The 20,272-nt window shown below is 46.7% G+C and overlaps 1 protein-coding gene across 1 annotated transcript in view; it reads left to right on the forward strand.

Moving 5' to 3' along the window:
- FHAD1 (forkhead associated phosphopeptide binding domain 1) overlaps positions 1-20,272 on the forward strand; it is a 155,402-nt gene that overhangs the window by 49,215 nt on the left and 85,915 nt on the right. Inside the window, exons 4-7 of the mRNA XM_025367034.1 lie at positions 441-708; positions 7,967-8,076; positions 12,950-13,186; positions 19,079-19,202. Of these exons, the coding sequence (XP_025222819.1) occupies positions 441-708; positions 7,967-8,076; positions 12,950-13,186; positions 19,079-19,202 (739 nt within the window). The remainder of the gene's footprint in view (positions 1-440; positions 709-7,966; positions 8,077-12,949; positions 13,187-19,078; positions 19,203-20,272) is intronic.

Below are 20,272 nucleotides of genomic sequence, written 5' to 3' on the forward strand. Positions count from 1 at the left end.
GGTTTCCTGGGGGAAGTGACTCATTGTGGTTTTGTTTATTTTTGAGACAGAGTCTCATTCCATCGCCCACAATGGAGTGCAGTGGTGCTATCACAGCTCACTGCAGTCTCTATTTCCTGGGCTCAGGTGATCCTCCCACCTCAGCCTCTCAAGTAGCTGGGACTACAGGCGTAAGCCACAAGGCCCAGCTAAGTTTTGTATTTTTTGCTGAAGCAGGGTTTTGCCATGTTGCCCAGGCTGGTCTTGAACTCCTGAACTCAAGCTAGCTAGCCTCCCACTTTGGCCTCCCAAAGTGTTGGGATTACAGTTGTGTGCCACCATGCCTGACCGGAAGTGACTCATAAACCAAGACCTTGGGCAGCAATGCTGTGGCTGGGACAAAGAGATGGAGACCATCCCCGCCGGTCATAACCTCTCCTGACCCTTGTGTGCCCCTGCAGGTCTCCTACCCATGGATGAGGGGCCCAGCACCATGGCCAGGGCCACAGCCACCTCGTGCCACACAGCAGCCGAACCAGGCCCCCCCGCCGCCACATATCCCCTTCCACCAAGGCATCCAGCCAGCACCGGTGCAAAGGAGCTGGTCCCAGGGCTTCCCCAGACCCACTGTGGTCCTGCCGGCCTCCCACCGGCGGCCTGTGAGTGCCAGCAAGGAGATGTTCTCGTTCGTGGTGGAGGACGCCCACAAGCCCCCTGTCATCAAGCAAGGTATGCGTCAGGGCTGCCATCGGTGGCTTGGGGGTGGTTCACAGCCATGTGGATGGGTCTTGGTTTACTTTCTGATTCTAAAAGTAGAACATGTTCAATTGTAAAAAATAAAAATAAATTCAGGATAAGCAGAAAGTAAGAAAACAGTTAAAAATCAGCCGTAATCCTTATCCCCAGGGTCTCCCTGTTGACTCTCTGCTGTGTATCCCTCCAACCTCTGTGCTGTGTCCGTATACACACACCAGGGCACTTGCAGTGGGTGTGGCCTCTGTGCGTGTGTACATGTGAGTGTGTCACAGGATCTGCGTCAACACACTTTGACTTAGATGTGCAAAAATATTAGTCATTGCAATCCCCTTTGCCCCAAACAGCCCTAGGAGGTTTTAAAATATTTTACCACCATTTTACAGGTCAGAGGAGACTGACGCTTATCAAGGAAAATGACTTCTCCCGAGGAGATATATTCAGTCCCATCTAGTCTAACATTTTTCAGTCCCATTTAAGGCTGGGGAGCTCGGTGACAGCCCACTCACAGCCCGGTCACTCTGGGACACACACAACCTCCGGGGTGTCCTTCCTTCCCCACTACCCCCTTGAAAGCCTCATGGCACTTGGGGAGGAAACTTGCCACCTGTCACTGTCCTCTTGGCCTCAGCAGCCTCACCGGCGGAAGAGCTGGTCAGTTTAGTCCCCAGGCATGGTTCCCGGAGTTCCTCCCTAGCCTCTGGCATCAAGGTCCCACTCTCTGTCCTCTTTGTCCCAGCCCCAGGCCCTTCTGAGTCCCCAGGTATCTCCCAGCGGCTTCCATATCTTTCCCCCGTCTTGCTCAAGACCATTCATGTAGTCACCTTCCTCAGTCACTAAAATAATAATTATTATTGTGACACATGCAAGCTGAAGAGAAAAGGCAATGTGTGTCCACGGTTTACGTCATCATCATCATCAAATGCGCCGCCACATACCTACCACCCACAGCGAAAAATGACTCAGCCATTTTCCCCCAACATTTTAATATGAACTTTTTTTTTTTTTTTTTTTTTTGAGATGGAGTCTCGCTCTGTTGCCCAGGCTGGAGTGCAGTGGTGCGATCTCGGCTCACTGCAAGCTCCACCTCCCGGGTTCATGCCATTCTCCTGCCTCAGCCTCCCAAGTGGCTGGGACTACAGGTGCCTACCACCATGCTTGGCTAATTTTTTTTTTTTTTGTATTTTTAGTGGAGACGGGGTTTCACTGTGTTAGCCAGAATGGTCTCGATCTCCCGACCTTGTGATCTGCCCGCCTTGGCCTCCCAAAGTGCTGGGATTACACACGTGAGCCACCACGCCTGGCCGTAATATGAACATTTTTTAAACATACAGCAAAGTAAAAAGAAATTTACAGTGACCCCCCTCCCCACCTAAATCTCCCATTAACATTTTACTGTACTCTTTTTTTTTTTTTTTTTTTAAAGACAGAGTCTTGCTCTGTCACCCAGGCTGGAGTGCAGTGTCGCGATCTCCACCTCCTGGGTTCAAGTGATTCTCCTGCCTTAGCCTCCCAAGTAGCTGGAATTATAGGTGCTCACCACCATGCTTGGCTAATTTTTATTTTTATTTTTATTTTTATTTTTTAAGTAGAGATGGGGTTTCACCGTGTTAGCCAGGATGGTCTCGATCTCCCAACCTTGTGATCCGCCTGCCTTGGCCTCCCAAAGTGCTGGGATTACAGACGTGAGCCACTGCACCTGGCCTTAATACGAACATTTTTTAAACATACAGCAAAGTAAAAAGAATTTTACAGTGACCCCCATCCTCACCTATATTTACCATTAACATTTTACTATACTCTTTTTTTTTTTTTTTTTTTTTTTTGAGACAGAGTCTTGCTCTGTCTCCCAGGCTGGAGTGCAATGGCATGATCTCCGCCTCCTGGGTTCAAGTGATTCTCCTGCCTCAGCCTCCCTAGTAGCTGGGATTACAGGCACAAACCACCATGCCCAGCTAATTTTTGTATTTTTAGTAGAGAGGAGGTTTTGCCATGTTGGCCAGGCTGGTCTCAACTCCTGACCTCAAGTGATCCACCCACCTCGGTCTCCCAAAGTGCTGGGATTACAGGCGTGAGTCAACCACGCCTGGCCCATTTTGCTATACTTTTATTATATATCTATCTGTCTATCAGTCATTCTGTTAATTCATTAATCGATCTTAATTTTGGATGCATTTAAAAATAAGTTTCCTACAGCTGTAGACTTCGCCCTAAACATTTAGCATGTGTACCATTAACTAGAGTTCAACAGTTTTTGTCTTTTTGTGTAAAATTGACATACAGTGTATATTAGTTACCAATTTATAACCAATTACCCTAACACATAGCACCCTAAAACAAACCAAAACCCTATGCATTGTCTTATACAGTTTCTGCGGGTCAGGCATTTGGGAGTAGCTTCGCAGGATGGTGTGGTTCAGGGACTCTCAGGAGGTTGCATGAAGCTTTTGACGAAAGCTGCGGTCCTCTGAAGGCCTGCCTGGGGCTGGAGGACACATCTCCTGGGTAGTTCACTCACATCCGTGTGGGAAGAGGCCTCCGTTCCTCATTAGCTGACAGCAGGAAGCCTCAGTTCTTCACCACTGCCACCTTTCCTAGGCTGCTTGAGTCTCCTCATGAAATGACTGCCAGCTTCCTCCAAAAGAGTGGTCCTAGAGAGAAAAGCAGCAGCCACGTGTGTCTTAAGATCCAGCCTCAGGAGTCAAACTCCATCATTTCTCCAGTAGCCTTGGTTACTTGGATAAGCTCTGTTATGGCTGAATTGTGTTCTCTCAGAATTCATATGTTGAAGCCCTAATCTCCAGTACCACGGAACCTGTGTTTAAAGAGTGCCTTTCTTTCTTCCTTCTTTTCTTTTCTTTTTTCTTTCTTTTTGAAACTGAGTCTCAGTCACCTAGGCTGGAGTACAGTGGCATGATCTCGACTCACTGAAACCTCTGCCTCCCAGATTCAAGTGATTCTCCTGCCTCAGCCTCCTGAGTAGCTGGGATTACAGGCACCCACCACCACACGTAGCTAATTTTTGTGTTTTTAGTAGAGATGGGGTTTCACCGTGTTGGCCAGGCTGGTCTCGAACTCCTGACCCCAGGTGATCCATCTACCTTTAAAGAGGTAATTAAGTTAAAATGAGGTTGTTGGGGTGGGCCCTAATCCAATCTGACTGCTGTCCTTGTGAGAGGAGGTGATTAGGACACCAGCGACACCAGAAGAAAGACCATGTGAGGACATAATGAGAAGGTGGCCGTCTGCAAGCCAAGGAGAGAGGCCTCGGGAGAAACCACCTGGTCAATGCCTGGATCTTGCAACCTCTAAAACTTGAGAAAATAAATTTCGGCCAGGTGCAGTGGCTCACCCCTGTAATCCCAGCAGTTTGGGAGGCCGAGGCAGGAGAATCCCTTGAGGCTAGGAGTTCAAGGCCAACTGGGAACACATAGCAAGACCCTATCTCTATTTTTAAAAGAAAGAATTAAAAGTTTAATAAAGGAAAATTAATTCCTGTTATTGAGCTCCCTTGCCTGTGGTATTTTGTCATGGCAACCTGAGCATATTAATACAAGCTTCATCCAGCATTGGAGATGACTATATAGGGGCATGAATACAGGGACAAGAATCACCAGGACCATCTTGGAGATTGGCTGCCACTCAATGAAATGCACAGATCTTGAGTGAACACTTACTACGTTTTGACAATTGTATACACCTGTGTAACCCAAACCCCTGACAAGAACATCACCATCACCCCAGGAAGCTCCCTCAGGTCCCTTCCAAGTCACTTCCCAACCCCTTCCCCCAGAGGTAACCACTCTTCCAATTCTTTTTCCACCATGGATTAGAGATTCCTGTTCGAGATTCTCAAATACATGGAATCATGTAGCGTATGTTTTCACGTGAGGCTTTTTTCACTCTGCGTATTTCTGAGATTCATCCATTTTGCTGTATGTCTTACAAGTTGTTCCTTGTGGCCGGACACAGTGGCTCACACCTGTAATCCCAGCACTTTGGGAGGCCGAGGAGGGCAGATCACGAGGTCAGGAGTTTGAGACCAGCCTGACCAACATGGTGAAACCCCATCTCTACTGAAAATACAAAAATTAGCTGGGTGTGGTGGTGCACACCTGTAATGCCAGCTACTCAGGAGGCTGAGGCAGGAGAATCGCTTGAACCCAGGAGGCAGAGGTTGCAGTGAGCCGAGATTGTGCCACTGCACTCCAGCCTGGGCGACAGAGCGAGACTCTATCTCAAAAAAAAAAAAAAAAAAAAAAGTTGTTCCTTGTTCTCATTGAGTCACATTCCATGAACGTAACACAGATTTCTCTTTATCCATTCTTCATTGGTGGACACAGGTGCTGTTTCTTTCTTTTTACACTCAGTTGTTGATGAGTAGATTTCTCCACCTGTTTCTCCAATGCCGTGTTGAACTTGGGAAGTGAATGAGCCATGAGCGGTCCCAAGGCTTTGAGGCCCTCATCTACCTGGGTTTCTCCTCTACAGCCTCCCACTGGGGTGTCATCTGGGTTGGGAAGGCATCGTGATGTCCGCTCCCAAACTTCCACCGCATTCCCCTGATGTGGAGAGGGCCTTTCATCTTCCTGTAGAGAAGAGATCCCTCGTGTCAGACCCGGGCCCCTCTACTCCATGCTTAGGAGAACACTGCCGACGCCAGGACTCCAGGTTGGCTCTTCATTGAAAGCACCCATTTTTGAGGAATCTGAAGAAGCTCTTTTATCTCTTAACAAAGCCGGACTCTTCAAACAAAATTGTTTTGCTTTTAGACCATTGCCTTGCTTTAGATTTGAAAAATTCTGTTTGGAAACACAAAGCCAAGGACGTATTTGTTCGCGGTCAGGGTTTCTCAATCTTGGCACTGCTGACATTTGGGGCCAGATAATTGTTTGTCATAGGGCGTTGTTTTGAGGCAAAGGCTCGCTCTGTAACCCAGGCTGGAGTGCAGTGGTGCAATCTTGGCTCGCTGCAACCTCTACCTCCGGGTTCAAACAATTTCTCCTGCCTCAGCCTCCCAAGTAGCTAGGATTCAGGTGCCCGCCACCACGCCTGGCTAATTTTTGTATTTTTAGTGGAAATGGAGTTTCGCCATGTTGGCCAGGCTGGTCTCGAACTCCTGTCCTCAAGTGATCTGCCCGCCTCGGCCTTCCATTGTGCTGTGATTACAGGCGTGAGCCACCAGGCCTGGCCCAGCCTGTGCATTGTTGAGTGTTTAGCAGCATCCCTGGCTTCTACCCACTTGATGCTCTCAGCAGATCTCCCCCACTCAAGCTGTGATGCTCAAAATTGTCCCCAGATGTTACCAAATGTCACCTGAGGGGCAGAATCGCCCTGGTCAAGGGACCCTGTCTTGGTGGTGCTTGCCCTTCTCCTCCAACAGGCAGTAAGGCCGCAGCTCCAAGGCCGAATCTTAATGGCAAAGCTCATACAGGTGAGGGAGGAAGAATTAGAATGGAGAATGGAAAGGCATGGGGTGATTTTTAAAGATACCATCCTGATTTGTATATACTGTAAGTAATGGAATAATAATGGGATTGTTTGACCCTAACACTGGTATCCTACTTTTTGAAACGTAACACTATATCGTGAAGGTCAATACATTTACTGCATAATGGTTATGAATACAGGCTCTGGATCAGACAAACCTGGGTTCAAATCTTGACTCTATCACTCACCAGCTGTGGGACCTTTAGCAAGTACTTGGCGTCCCTGTACTTCGGTTCCCTCACTTACAAAATATGATATGAATGCCATGTCGCTAGTTGTTATGCGGTATTTTTATTGTTGTATCGTTATTTTTTATTGGGTTTTTAAGAAGTGTTTTTGGTCAGGCATAGTGGCTCCCATCTGTAATCCCAGCGCTTTGGGAGGCTGAGACAGCAGGATCACCTAAGCTTAGAGGTTTGAGACCAGCCTGGATAACATAGCAAGTTCCTGTCTCTACAACAAAATTAAAAATTAGCCAAGCACGGTAGCATGCATGTACCTGTAGTCCCGACTACTTGGGAGCCTGAGGTGGGAAGATCAATTGAGCCCAGGAGATCAAGGCTGCAGTGACCCGTGATCATGCTACTGTACTCTAGACTGGGTGACAGAGCAAGACCCTGTCTGTCTGTCTGTCTGTCTCTCTCTCTATATATATATATATGCACACACACATATATATACACACACACATACATATATATTTTCAATCCACAGTTGGTTGACTCCACAAATATGGAACCCACACATACGGAGGGCCAGCTGTGTCTACTTCTTGTTATAAGTTCCAGTATCACAGAACCAGATATAAATAAGGCTTTGAGGGCCATACAGTCTGTGTCGCAACTACTCAACTCTCTGTATTTGTGGCACAAAAGCAGCCATAGATGATACATACATGAGTAACTGTGGCCACGTTCCAATAAAACTGTACTTTCAGTCATAGGCAGTGGGCTGGATTCAGCCCCAGGGCTGTAGTTGGCCAGTCCCTGCTCTACCTAATGTTTCATTTACTCCTCACAGTTGCCCTTTATGATACAGACTATTCATGCCCCTCAATGATATGTGTGGAAACTAAGGCTAAAAGGTATTAAATGACCTGCCCAGGAGATTAGATGATCTGCCCTAGATCACCCGCTGTTCTGTGGCATAGGAAAAAGGTCTGGAAAAAGACACATCATGTTAGGTAACAGCACAGTTAGCACAGGAAGAAGGAAGGAGGTGGCCCTTTCTCTTTCTGGTACTTCCGTGATGCTTTCACTGCTTTTCAGTGAACACACACACCACTTTGTAATTTTATTTATTTATTTATTTATTTATTTATTTATTTATTTATTTTGAGACAGAATCTTGCTCTGTTGCCCAGGCTGGAGTGCAGTGGCGTGATCTCGACTCACTGCAAGCTCCACCTCCCAGGTTCACGCCATTCTCCTGCCTCAGCCTCCCGAGTAGCTGGGACTATAGGTGCCCGCCACCATGCCCGGCTAATTTTTTCTATTTTTAGTAGAGACGGGGTTTCACTGTATTAGGATGGTCTCAATCTCCTGACCACGTGATCCACCCACCTTGGCCTCCCAAAGTGCTGGGATTACAGGTGTGAGCCACCACGCCCGGCCTGTAATTTTTAAATTACATAAAATGTCTATGTCTGGGGGGAGACAAACAGGAAGGCTAATGTGAACATCTTCTTCAGGCCTCAGGGAAACTCATGATGTCTTTTGTGCTCTCTGCTGCTCTCACGCCTTAGTGTGGACCAATGCCGTGAAACTGTCAGAAAAACCACTGGCCGAGGGGATTCCTGGGGCAGTTCCCCCCGCGGAGATTTACGTGGAGGAGGACTTGGCCCAGCAGGACAAGGTGAGGGAGGGGTCTGGGGAAGGGTGGAGCTGCAGCAGCAATCACACTGCCGAGGGACTTGCTGATGCCTGTTCTTCTCTGTGGCCCAGAAGTGCCCTTATCCTGCTTCCAAGAAACCAGCTCTTATTCCCTAAGACATTCAACCAGATGTTTTATTCTAATTATGACCTCCGCAACCACTGTTTATGAAGCATCTACTGTGAGCTGGACTGCATCCCATGCGCTTAACATTCATTCGCTCGTTTAATCTTTGCTGTCTTCAAAAGAGGGTTTTGATCACCCTCACTTAACAAGGAGGAAACTGGAGGTCAGAGAGGTTAAGTAACTTGCCCAAGGTTACACAGTACAAGGGGCAGAACTGGGATTCACACCCAGGTCTGGTTAACTTCCCTAGTAGGAGGAAGTGAGAGCTGAGGTCAGAGATGACTGAGCAAATGAGAAAGACTTGTTAAAGAACCAGAGAGGTTTAGAGAGTGAGACAGGAAGAGAGTTCAGAACAGATGAATGTAAGCATACCTGGGAAGGATGGATCCAGGCTGATTTCGCCTCACTTAGCCACAACCTGAAAATTATATTATAATCGACTACTTTTGCACCAACCTAATACTAAAAGTGGTAGTCCAACAATGCTATGCTTCCCCTGAAGATCAGGGCCTGAGCCTGCAGCAATTCTCAGAGTCTGTAAGGAGCAGAACCACCTGGAGCTCTTGTCACACATGGGAGTGACATTTCCAGGAATCTGCAGCAAGGGTGAGTAAGGTGGGAAGTCAGGTTTGGATGCTCTGTCAGTTACCCATTGCTGTAAACAAGCGAGCCCAAAACTTAGTGGCTTGAAACAGCAATTTATTTCCCACAATTCTATGGGTCGCCTTGGAAGGTTCTCCTGCTGGTGTCTTCTGGCTCACTCACGCAACCGCAGTCAGCCAGTGGCGTGGCAGGGACTGATGGTCTCAGAAGGCCTCATTCCCATGTCTGGGACCTCAGTTGGGACACCTGGAAGTAGTTTTTTTGTTTGTTTGTTATTGTTTTTTTTAGTTTCTTCCCACAGATTTATTTTTTTTGAAGTTTTTATAGAGTTTTTATTAGTTTTCTTTTTTTAATTTTTCCTTAAGTTATTGGGGTACATGTGGTAGGTATTTGGTTACATGAGTGAACTAGTACAGCCACTATGGAAAACAGCATGGAGATGCCTTAAAGAACTAAAAGCAGAACCACCATTTGACCTGGAAATCCCGCTACTGGGTATCTACTCAGAGGAAAAGCAGTCATTATTTGAAAAAGATACTTGCACACACATGTTTATAGCAGCACAATTCACAATTGCAAAATCACGGAACCAATCCAAATGCCCATCCATCAACGAGTGGGTAAAGAAACTGTGGTATATATATTCAATGGAATACTATGCAGCCATAAAAAGGAATGAATTAACAGCATTTGCAGTGACCTGGATGAGATTGGAGACTATTATTCTAAGTGAAGTAACTCAGAAATGGAAAACCAAACATCGTATGTTCTCACTGATATGTGGGAGCTAAGCTATGAGGACACAAAGGCATAAGGATGATACAGTGGACTTTGGGGATTTGGGGGGAAGAGTGGGAAGAGGGTGAGGGATCAAAGTCTACAAATATGATGCAGTGTATACCACTCGGGTGATAGGTGCACCAAAATCTCACCATTAAAAATCACCACTAATGGAATTGTGAGCCCTCTCTGCATGTGGCTTTTCATCCTGGGCTTCTTCATAGCAGTACAGTGGTCTCTGGGTTTCCAGAGGTCCAGGACAGAAGCTGTACAGCCTCTTAAGAAATTGCTTAGAGACCACCCAACATCACGTCTATCACTTTCTCTTGGTCAAAGCAGATCACAGGGCCAGCCTAGATTTAGGGGCTGGGGAAATAGACTCCACTGCTTGATGGCAGAAGCTGCAAAGTTATTTGTAGCCATTTTTAATCCACCACAGTTGTTAAGCTGGAAATAGGATGCAACCACATTTCTAAATTTTTACTATTTATGAAGTATTTATGCCCTGACTTGTCAGGACTCCTTCAAGTGCAAGTGACAACAAACAAATTGGTTTAAGAAAAAATAGGCTGGGCTCAATGGCTCACGCCTGTAATCCCAGCACTTTGGGAGGCCAAGCAGGAGGATCACCTGAGCCCAGGAGTTCACACCCAGCCTAGGGAACATAGTAAGACTCCATCTCTGCAAAAAAAAAAAAAAAAAAAAAATTTGCCACACATAGTGGAACTTGCCTATAGTCCCAGCTACTAGGGAGGCTGAGGTGGGAGAATCACTGGAGCCCAGGGGATCAAGGCTGCAATGAGCTGTGATTGCACGACTGTCCTCCAGTTTGGGTGACAGAGCAAGACCATGTCAGAAAGAAAGAAAGAAAGAAAAGAAAGAAAGAAAGAAAGAAAAAAAGAAAGAGAAAGAAAGAAAGAAAGAAAGAAAGAAAGAAAGAAAGAAAGAAAGAAAGAAAAAGAAAGAAAGAAAGAAAGAAAGAAAGAAAGAAAGAAAGAAAGAAAGAAAGAAAGAAAGAAAGAAAGAAAGAAAGAAAGGAGGGAGGGAGGGAGGGGGGGAGGGAAGAGAAAAGGAAAGAAAAGGAAGAAAGAAAGNGAAAGAAAGAAAGAAAGAAAGAAAGAAAGAAAGAAAGAAAGAAAGAAAGAAAGAAAGAAAGAAAGAAGGGAGGGAGGGAGGGAGGGAAGGAAGGAAAGGAAGGAAGGAAGGAAAGAAAAGAAAGGAAAGAAAGAAAGAAAGAAAGGAAGGAAGGAAGAAAGAGAGAAAAGAAAGAAAGAAAAGAAAGGAAGGAAGGAAGGAAAGAGAAAGGAAAGAGAAAGGAAAGGAAAGAAAAGAAAAAGGGAAGAAAGGGAAGAAAAGGAAGAAAAGGAAAAGGAAGGAAGGAAGGAAAAGAACATTTTTTGTTGTCTTATTTTATTGGAAAATATAAAAGCCAACCAGCTTCAGGCATGACTGAATCTAGGAGCTTAAATGATCAGGGTGCTCCCCGCTATCAGTTTCTCCATTGTTTCCCTCATAGTTCTGCTTTCTGCAGCAGGCTGGCTTCTTTTGTTGGAAAACATGACTGTAAACAAACTGAAGTCTCTAAAGATTATGATCCCAAAGGAAGCAAGAGCTTCTTCCTCTTTTAAGTAATACATGAAATCTCTGAGAAAATGCCAACTGACCAGCCTGGGTCACATGCACAATGGCAGGCGGGACAGGAAGGATCAGGGCACATAACTGACCCTCCTGCCAAGACCACGTGGAAGGGTCAGGGGTGCTCCCTCAGGGAAGTCACAGGGTCCTCACCAGAAAGGCAGGAACCGTAGCTGTGCACCGTAAGCTGCAGGCTTCTCTATACTTCAGCGCCCAGCACAAGCATGGCACACAGTAGATACTCAATACATGTTTGTTGTGTGGATATTGAACAAACACCTGGCTGGAAATGGAGCCCTTGGGTAACTCATATTGGATGAGGCAAGGGGCTGCCCCAGAGCATGGACTCTGTTTGAGGCTGTCCTTTGAAATGTTGCCACAAGCACTCACAGGGACCCAAGGACAGACCCTGGGCAGCAGTCAGGCTCCATCATGACCAAAACCAGGTGGTGCCCCAGGTTAGCAAGCTAGAAGGTCGAGCTCCCCAGGCAATGCGCTGGCCTGGAAACTGCCCACCCGCCTCCTTCCAACCAGTGGAAAATTGCATGGAGAGCAGAGTTTCCTCTCAAAGTAACTGATCAGGAACTCTGTAGCTGCCTATGAATCACGTCGGGGAATTTTTGTTCTCAGTCTTCCTGATATTTTATTGATGAATTCTGGCGAGAAGTTTGGGGGACTTTTTCCCCCATTTTCGGGAAGCCTAACCAATTCTTCGGCTACAGTGTTTTTTCTTTTGGAGAGATGGGAGACTGGGTTAATGAGACCTGTGGGTACAGCCTGCCAAGCCCAGAGTTTTTTCCAGCCTGAAGTTTACAAGAACCTACATACATAAATCACCATTCCCCTCTCATTTATTTTTCATGACTTAGTTACCTGGAATACGTTTTTATGTGAATAACCAAAAGAGCCAGGGAATAACAGAAGAGAGGAAAGGGGAAAAGCTATTTCAGAATGTATTAAATTTGTAAAGTTAAATAGCCCCATTATAGTCAGAATGTGGTTGAATAGAGTCATTTCCTTAATTACCTTTCCTTGGTCCCCAGATGTTAGACTGAGGCCTGGTAAGTTAATTCCTAAAAATATTATAAGTAAACTTTTTGGCAACAAAAATTCCCAAGAGGGATGGTGGTTCTTAATATGAAAGTATAATTTTAGGGGAAAGGAAAGTTTTTGTCCCTCTAAGGTATCCACATGCATTGTAGGAGTCTATGTGCAAGCAGTCGTTTTCACCACACTATCGTGTCTCTGAGTTTCCAAGTGACAGAGCCTCAAAGTCTGCCTTTCCCCTGCCTGCCTGCCCCTACTTTCCCAAAAGAATTACACTATAATTTTCCTACCTTTTTTTTGAGTCAGAGTTTCACTCTTATTGCCCAGGCTAGAGCGCAATGGCATGGTCTTGGCCCACTGCAACCTCTGCCTCCTGGGTTCAAGCGATTCTCCTGTCTCAGCCTCCCAAGTAGCTGGGATTACAGGCACTCACCACCACACCCAGCTAATTTTTTTATTTTCAGTAGCGACAGGGTTTCACCATGTTGGCCAGGCTGGTCTTGAACTCCTGACCTCAGGCGATCCACCCGCCTTGGCCTCCCAAAGTGCTGGTATTACAGGTGCGAGCCACCGCACCTGGCCTCTACCTTTTTTTCTTTTTAAATGGGCTCAGCCTCACACCTAGGCCCACACCTAGTAAGCTTGCCATCTGATCTCTACCCAGGATGAAATAATTCTGCTGCTGGGAAAAGAGGTCAGCCGTCTCTCAGATTATGAAATTGAATCCAAATACAAAGACGTCATAATAGCAAACCTGCAGAAGGAAGTGGCTGAGCTGAGTCAGAAGCTGTCAGAGACCACCACCTCCAGGCAGAATGAGAGGGAGATCTCACAGAAGTGTCAGGTTCTGGATGAAGACATCGATGCCAAACAGAAAGAGATCCAGAGCTTGAAGAGCCAGGTAGGCAGAGCCTGAGAGGCACAGCATAGCTCTCAGACCAAGGCCTGGGAGGCTCCAAGAGCCCCAACCAAGGTGAGACACCCGGAGTTAGGGAACAGGTGGTCAGTGGAGCGTGGTGGTTAAGAACACAAATTCACAAGGCTGAGAGACTCGGCAGTTTCCTAGCATGGTAAGAACAAGATCAGCCTTTGTTCGGCACTGGCCACGAGCAAGAACTAGTACAAAGCACTTTGGATTAACTTATTTAAACCTCACAGTCCTCTGACACATCCATTCTACAGATGAAGGGTCTAAGGCAGGCCCAGGCCGGGCACGGTGGCTCACACCGGTAATCTGGCACTTTGGGAGGCCGAAGCAGGCGGATCACTTGAGGTCAGAAGTTCGAGACCAGCCTGGCCAATATGGTGAAACCCTGTCTCTATTAAAAATACAAAAATTCCTCAAGCCTGTAATCCCAACTACTCGAGAGGCCGAGGCTGAACCTGGGAAGCAGAGGTTAGTGAACCGAGATTGTGCCACTGCACTCCAACCTGGGTGACAGAGTGAGACACTGTCTCAAAAAGAAAGAAAGAAAAAAGTCTAAGACAGGCCCAGAGACACCCAGGAACCGCTTACAGCTTGCACAGCACGTGAGAGGTGGCGGTTCAATTTGAACTCAGGTCCACCTTCTCGCAGACCCCATGTTCTCACCCCAATTTCCTATTTCCCCACGATGCTGTCACTTCAGTGACTGCATCTCACCCAAATCCAGCCCCAGCCAGAGAGCGCTATGGGCAGTTAGCTAAGTGGGGAGAAGGAACCACCCAGTGTTCCAAACACAGAGGCCTTTACCAAACCCTGAAGGCAGTTAGTTACTGGTTCCCTTACAGGGAATTTCATCAAACAAAAATTCTTCACCTGGAATTTCTGAATTTACCAGTCATGTACGTTTCTCTTGAAACTTGATTCAAATTCCTTTTTTTTTTTACTTTAAAATTGGTTGGTAATGGCCGGGCGCGGTGGCTCACGCCTGTAATCCCAGCACTTGGGAGGCTGAGGCAGGAGAATCGCTTGATCCTGGGTGGTGGAGGTGTAGTGAGCTAAGATTGTGCCACCGCACTTTAGCCTGGGCAACAGAGCAAGACTCTGTCTCAAAAAAAAAAAAAGAAAGAAAGAATTACTCTGACTAATTAATACTCCTCCCCCCACTTTGATCTTGGCTCATAATTGAAAGATGATAATTTTATAACAAAGCATCTCTAAGCTAAAGGGTGCAGTTGGTCTGAATCCAAATCAAGTTTCATCTGCTCACATTTTAGTCTCTTAAATATTCTACTGCCAACAGAACATTCAAGCAGACGTATAAGCCACATGGCAGGTTGATTTATTGTTCTGATTACTTTATTCTCCCGGGTCTCCTGAAAGTGTGTGCATAACGATTTGCTCTCAAAGCCCTTCGATCCTATACGATACCCCAAGACGATGCGTACCGCCATGCAGTCTGCGCTGCCTGTGCTAATTAGAAGCTGAATTAGTATCTTGAAGCAATCAGTCTTCCTAGCACTATTAACTTTCTTATGACCCAGTGCCCATTTTATTACACAGTGTAACAGGCACTAAACACCTGGGGATTTATGCCAATTATGGACAATATGGATATTTATTTTGGTCATGAAATTGATGAAGATGTTTGAAGACTACTTGGAGTTTTCCCACAGTCTGATATCCTAAAGCTCTGATACTTAGATTGAAACATTTCCTGTCTGTCAGACAGCACTGGAGTCTGGGGGATGTGTTTTCCCATCCCTTCTGGAAGTTTCTCTCTGTGTTGTGCCTCTGGTATGCAAACAAAAGCATTAAGCTGAGAAGAGCTGTAACTTTAAAAAAAAAAAAAAATCCAAGTGCCTTTTTAATGGGAGAATTGCATGTCCCCACAGAAAACAGGAAGAAGTGAAATAATTTTTTTCACTCCGAGTTTCCAAAGTGCAGACCTGCACATGTATGGCCTTGGAGAGGGTTGGGGCTTGGCAGCCCATGTCCCTCCATCTTCTAGTGAGCACCCCTTCTCCAGTGTCTCAGATGCCCCAGAGAAAATGTGAGTGATGCACGAAATGGGCCGTATAAATTGTGAAACCTTGATCCTTCTGTTAATTCTACCACCGAGTCATAGCCACAAGGTTTTCAGGGACAGACACTAAAACAGACTATGAGCGCCACCTGGTGGCCAGGTGCAGGGCACACCGTATCTGCATTGTTGGTGTCCCCTGACTCCCACCCTGTCATATGTTATGATATGCCTGAAACACGATGTGATGATTAACAGGAATTCTTGCACTCCTCTTAATAACAGTCACACTGGTGTTTAAGTGAGCCTAGGCAAGGCTTACAAATGCACACAGAAATATTATCAATCTAACTTCCTGGAGACAGGCAAGAGAAGCAGAAGCTAAAACACATCGTAGAATAATCAGAGCTAGTATCTATGTGTGTGCCAGGCATGGTCTGAGTACTCTTACATGTACTAACTTATTAAAATACTTTCAACAACCCTGAAATTACGACCGTCACCGCACTTACAGAATTAAAAAGTGGGACAGAATTGGTGTCCTCCCTACCTTTACGCAGAGACCAATTTTGCAGACGGCAGTCTGGCTCCTGTGTCCCTACCATGCTCCACAGCCTCAGGCTCTTAATGCTGGTTCCTAGAGCCACGTGATAAGTGGGAAGAACTAGAAGCTGGCAACTAAAGCCTGGATTTGGATCATAACTCTACCACTGACTGATCTGTGCAATCCCAAGCAAGCAACCTCACCCCCTGAGTCTTGATTTCCTCACTTGCAAAATGGGAGCTGATATGGCTTGGCTGCATCCCCACCAAATCTCAACTTGAATTGTATCCCAGAAATCCCATGTGTTGTGGGAAGGACCCAGGGGGAGGTAATTGAATCGTGGGGGCCAGTATTTCCTGTGCTGTTCTCATTATAGTGAATAAGTCTCAGGAGATCTGATGGGTTTATTGGGGGTTTCCACTTTTGCTTCTTCCTCATTTTCTCTTGCTGCCACCATGTAAGAAGTGCCTTTCACTTCCCACCATGATTCTGAGGCCTCCCCGACCATGTGGAACTGTAAGTCCAATTAAACCTCTTTTTCTTCCCAGTATCGGGTATGGCTTTATCAGCAGTGTGAAAACAGACTAATACACTAAATTGGTACCAATACAGTGGGGCATTGCTGAAAAGATACCTGAAAATGTGGAAGCAACTTTGGAACTGGTTAACAGAGGTTGGAACAGTTTGGAGGGCTCAGAAGAAAACAGGAAAATGTGGGAAAGTTTGGAACTTTCTAAAGACTTGCTGAATGGCTTTGACAAAAAGCCTGATAGCAATATGGACAATCAGGCCCAGGCTGAGGTAGTCTCAGATGGAGATGAGGAACTTGTTGGGAACTGGAGCAAAGGTGACTCTTGTTATGTTTTAGCAAAGAGGCTGGTGGCATTTTGCCCCTGCCCTAAAGATTTGTGGAACTTTGAACTTGAGAGAGATAATTTAGTGTATCTGGCAGAAGAAATTTCTAAGCAGCAAAGCATTCAAAAGGTGACTTGGGTGCTGTTAAAAGCATTCCATTTTAAAAGGGACACAGCATAAAAGTTCAGAAAATTTGCAGCCTGATGATGGAGTAGAAAAGAAAAACCCATTTTCTGGGGAGAAATTCAAGCCAGCTGCAGAAATTTGCTTAAGTACCAAAGAGACTAATGTTAATCCCCAAGGCCATGGGGAAAATATCTCCAGGGCATGTCAGAGACCTTCACAGCAGCCCCTCCCATCACAGGCCCGGAGGCCCAGGAGGAAAAAGTGGTTTTGTGGGCCAGGCCCAGGGTCCCCATGCTGTGTGCAGCCTAGGGACTTGGTGCCCTGTATCCCACGCCCTCCAGCCATGGCTGAAAGGGGCCAACATAGAGCTCAGGCTGGGGCTTCAGAGGGTGGAAGCCCCAAGCCTTGGCAGCTTCCACATAGTGTTGAGCCTGCAGGTGCACAGAAGTCAAGAATTGAAGTTTGGGAACCTCCACCTGAATTTCAGAAGATGTATGGAAACGCCTGGATGCCCATGCAGAAGTTTGCTGCAGGGTCGGAGCCCTCATGGAGAACCTTTGCTAGAGCAGTGCAGAAGGGAAATGTGGGGTCAGAGCCCCTACACAGAGTCCCTACTGGGGCATTGCCTAGTGGAGCTGTGAGAAGAGGGCCCCCATCCTCCAGACCCCAGAATGGTAGATCTACCAATGGCTTGAATTTTGCTCCTGGAAAAGCTACAGACACTCAATGCCAGCCCGTGAAAGCATCTGGGAGAGAGGCCATACCCTGCAAAGCAACAGGGGCAGAGCTGCCCAAGACCATGGAAACCTACCTCTTGCATCAGCGTAATCTGGATGTGAGACCTGGAGTCAAAAGATCATTTTGGAGCTTTAAAGTGTGACTGCACTGCTGGGTTTCAGACTTGCATGGGCCCTGTAACCCCTTTGTTTTGGCCAATTTCTCCTATTTGGAATGGCTGTATTTACCCAATACGTGTACCCCCATTGTACCTAGGAAGTAACTAGCTTGCTTTTGATTTTACAGGCTCATAGGCAGGAAGGACTTGCCTTGTCTCAGATGAGACTTTGGACTGTGGACTTTTGAGTTAATGCTGAAATGAATTAAGACTTTGGGGGACTATTGGGAAGGCATGGTTGGTTTTGAAATGTGAGGACATGAGATTTGGAGGGGCCAGGGGCAGAATGATATGGTTTGACTGTGTCCCCACCAAATCTTAACTTGAATTGTATCTCCCAGAGTTCCCACGTATTGTGGGAGGGACACAGGGGGAGGTAATTGAATCATGGGGGCTGGTCTTTCCCATGCTATTCTTGTTATAGTGAATAAGTCTCATAAGCTCTGATGGGTTTATCACTTTTGCTTTTTCCTCATTTTCCCTTGCCGCCACCATGATTCTGAGGCCTCCCCAGCCAGTGGAACTGTAATTCCAATTAAACCTCTTTTTCTTTTTTTTTAGACGGAGTCTCACTCTGTCACAAGGCTGGAGTCCAATGGTGTGATCTCGGCTTACTGCAAGCTCTATCTCCTGGGTTCATACCATTCTCCTGCCTCAGCCTCCCGAGTAGCTGGGACTACAGATGCCCACCATCACGCCCGGCTAATTTTTTGTGTTTTTAGTAGAGACGGGGTTTCACCATGTTAGCCAGGATGGTCTCGATCTTCTGACTTCATGATCTGCCCGCCTCGGCCTCCCAAAGTGCTGGGATTACAGGCATGAGCCACTGTGCCCGGCCTAAACCTCTTTTTTTTCCCAGACTCGGGTATATCTTTATCACAGCATGAAAACAGACTAATACAGGAGCATTCCCCAGAGCCTCCTGCAGATAGACCTCATATGAGGCTGTGTTGAAGGAGTAGTGTCTGTGAGTGGGCTTTGTAAGCTCTAGAGTGTTCTGTGAGATAAAACCTGTTGTTATCATTTGAGGGAATTAATTTTATAACATGCTTCCCTCTCTTGAACTTTGCTCTGTATCCAGTCAGTACTGGGTGACCTGGAACTAACAGGTGGTCTGTTTGTGGCTGAGAGTCCAAAGGTCATTGGAAGGCACATTAAGGAACCAGGTACCCCCAGTGGCAGCCGGGCCTGGGCCCCTTTATGGGCACAAAGATAAGGTTCATATTTTGGTGACATAGGAAGTGGTGGTCCTTGAAGGAACAGGCCCTCCCCTGTCCCTCCCACTAGTTAAAACTAAAAAGCTTAGTTTCCCCAACAGCCCAGCCAAAAATCAATCTGAGTCTTTCTGTCAAGCTTGTAAGAAGTACCTGTGTGTCTCCCAGGCGTGGGTCAGCCCCCCTCTGACTGTGCCGCCTCCTCCTCCCACAGATCAGTGCCCTGCAGAAAGGGTACAGCCAGGTGCTGTGCCAGACCCTGTCGGAGCGGAACTCAGAAATCACATCCCTGAAGAACGAGGGCGAGAACTTAAAGAGGGACAACGCTATCGCATCAGGTGAGCCCTTTTTGGAGTTGGGCCTGGGAGCTGCCACTCCCGCACCCCATGTTCTTGGCCACAGCAGACATCACCAAACAACCATATACTTTTTGTTACTGAACTTGGCTGCAGCCTCAAAGTTCTTCCCAGCATCCCTTTAGGCAGCTCCTGTCCATGAATCTGAGTTCATCCTCAGAGGTTTATGTGCCATCTCTTAGCTAAAGGGCCTGCTGATCATGGACCTCACCAGGGAGCACATAGGACAAGCTGTGGCTCAGGCAGTCCCATAAGCCAGTTTGCTGTGAATGCGAACTAGAATGTGGCTAAAATGGGGTTGCCTGTTTAAGGCACCCAGCCTCTTACCCAATCTCACACTGGTGCTTTTGGGCCAGAGCGAAAGCATTTTGCTAATTGAGAGGTAGCTGATACTCCAGAACTTGGGTGGGAATGGGGCAGCCAACTCATGGCCTACCCTTGCCAGGCACAGTTGTTTCTTAGCCTGGATTCATTCATTCATTCATTCATTCATTCAACACATTTATGAAGCACCTGCTAGATGCCAGGCACTGTTCTAGGCACTGGGAAGAGAGAGCCCTGAGCAAATGGTCAAGATCCCTCTGCTCACAGGGCTCACACGTGGGAGAGGATGAGAGACAGTAAGAAGTAAACAGAAAAATGAACAAGCCCATGCCAGAGAGAGATCAGTCCTCCAGAAGAAATAAAGCTGGACACCGTGGTGGGGAAGCGCTTCATGGGATGAACTGAAAGAGAATAGCTCAGTGCAAGCTTGTCCAGCCCACAGCCTGCGGGCCACATATGGCCCGGACAGCTTTGAATGAGGCCCAACACAAATTCATCAACTTTCCTAAAACATTATGAGATTTTATTTTTTGGCGATTTTTTTTTTTCTTTAGCTCGTCAGCTATTGTTAGCATGAGTGCATTTTATGCGTGGCCCAAGACCATTCTTCTTCTTCCAGTGTGGCTCAGGGAAGCCAAAAGATTGGACACCTCTGGCTTAGTACCTGGGCAGGGATATCTCTGAGGAGGTGGGAGGGGCTGTCGGGAGGCCCCTGGGAACCGTATGCC

This window comes from Theropithecus gelada, chromosome 1 (genome assembly GCF_003255815.1).
Source record: "Theropithecus gelada isolate Dixy chromosome 1, Tgel_1.0, whole genome shotgun sequence".
Classification (NCBI taxonomy): domain Eukaryota; kingdom Metazoa; phylum Chordata; class Mammalia; order Primates; family Cercopithecidae; genus Theropithecus; species Theropithecus gelada.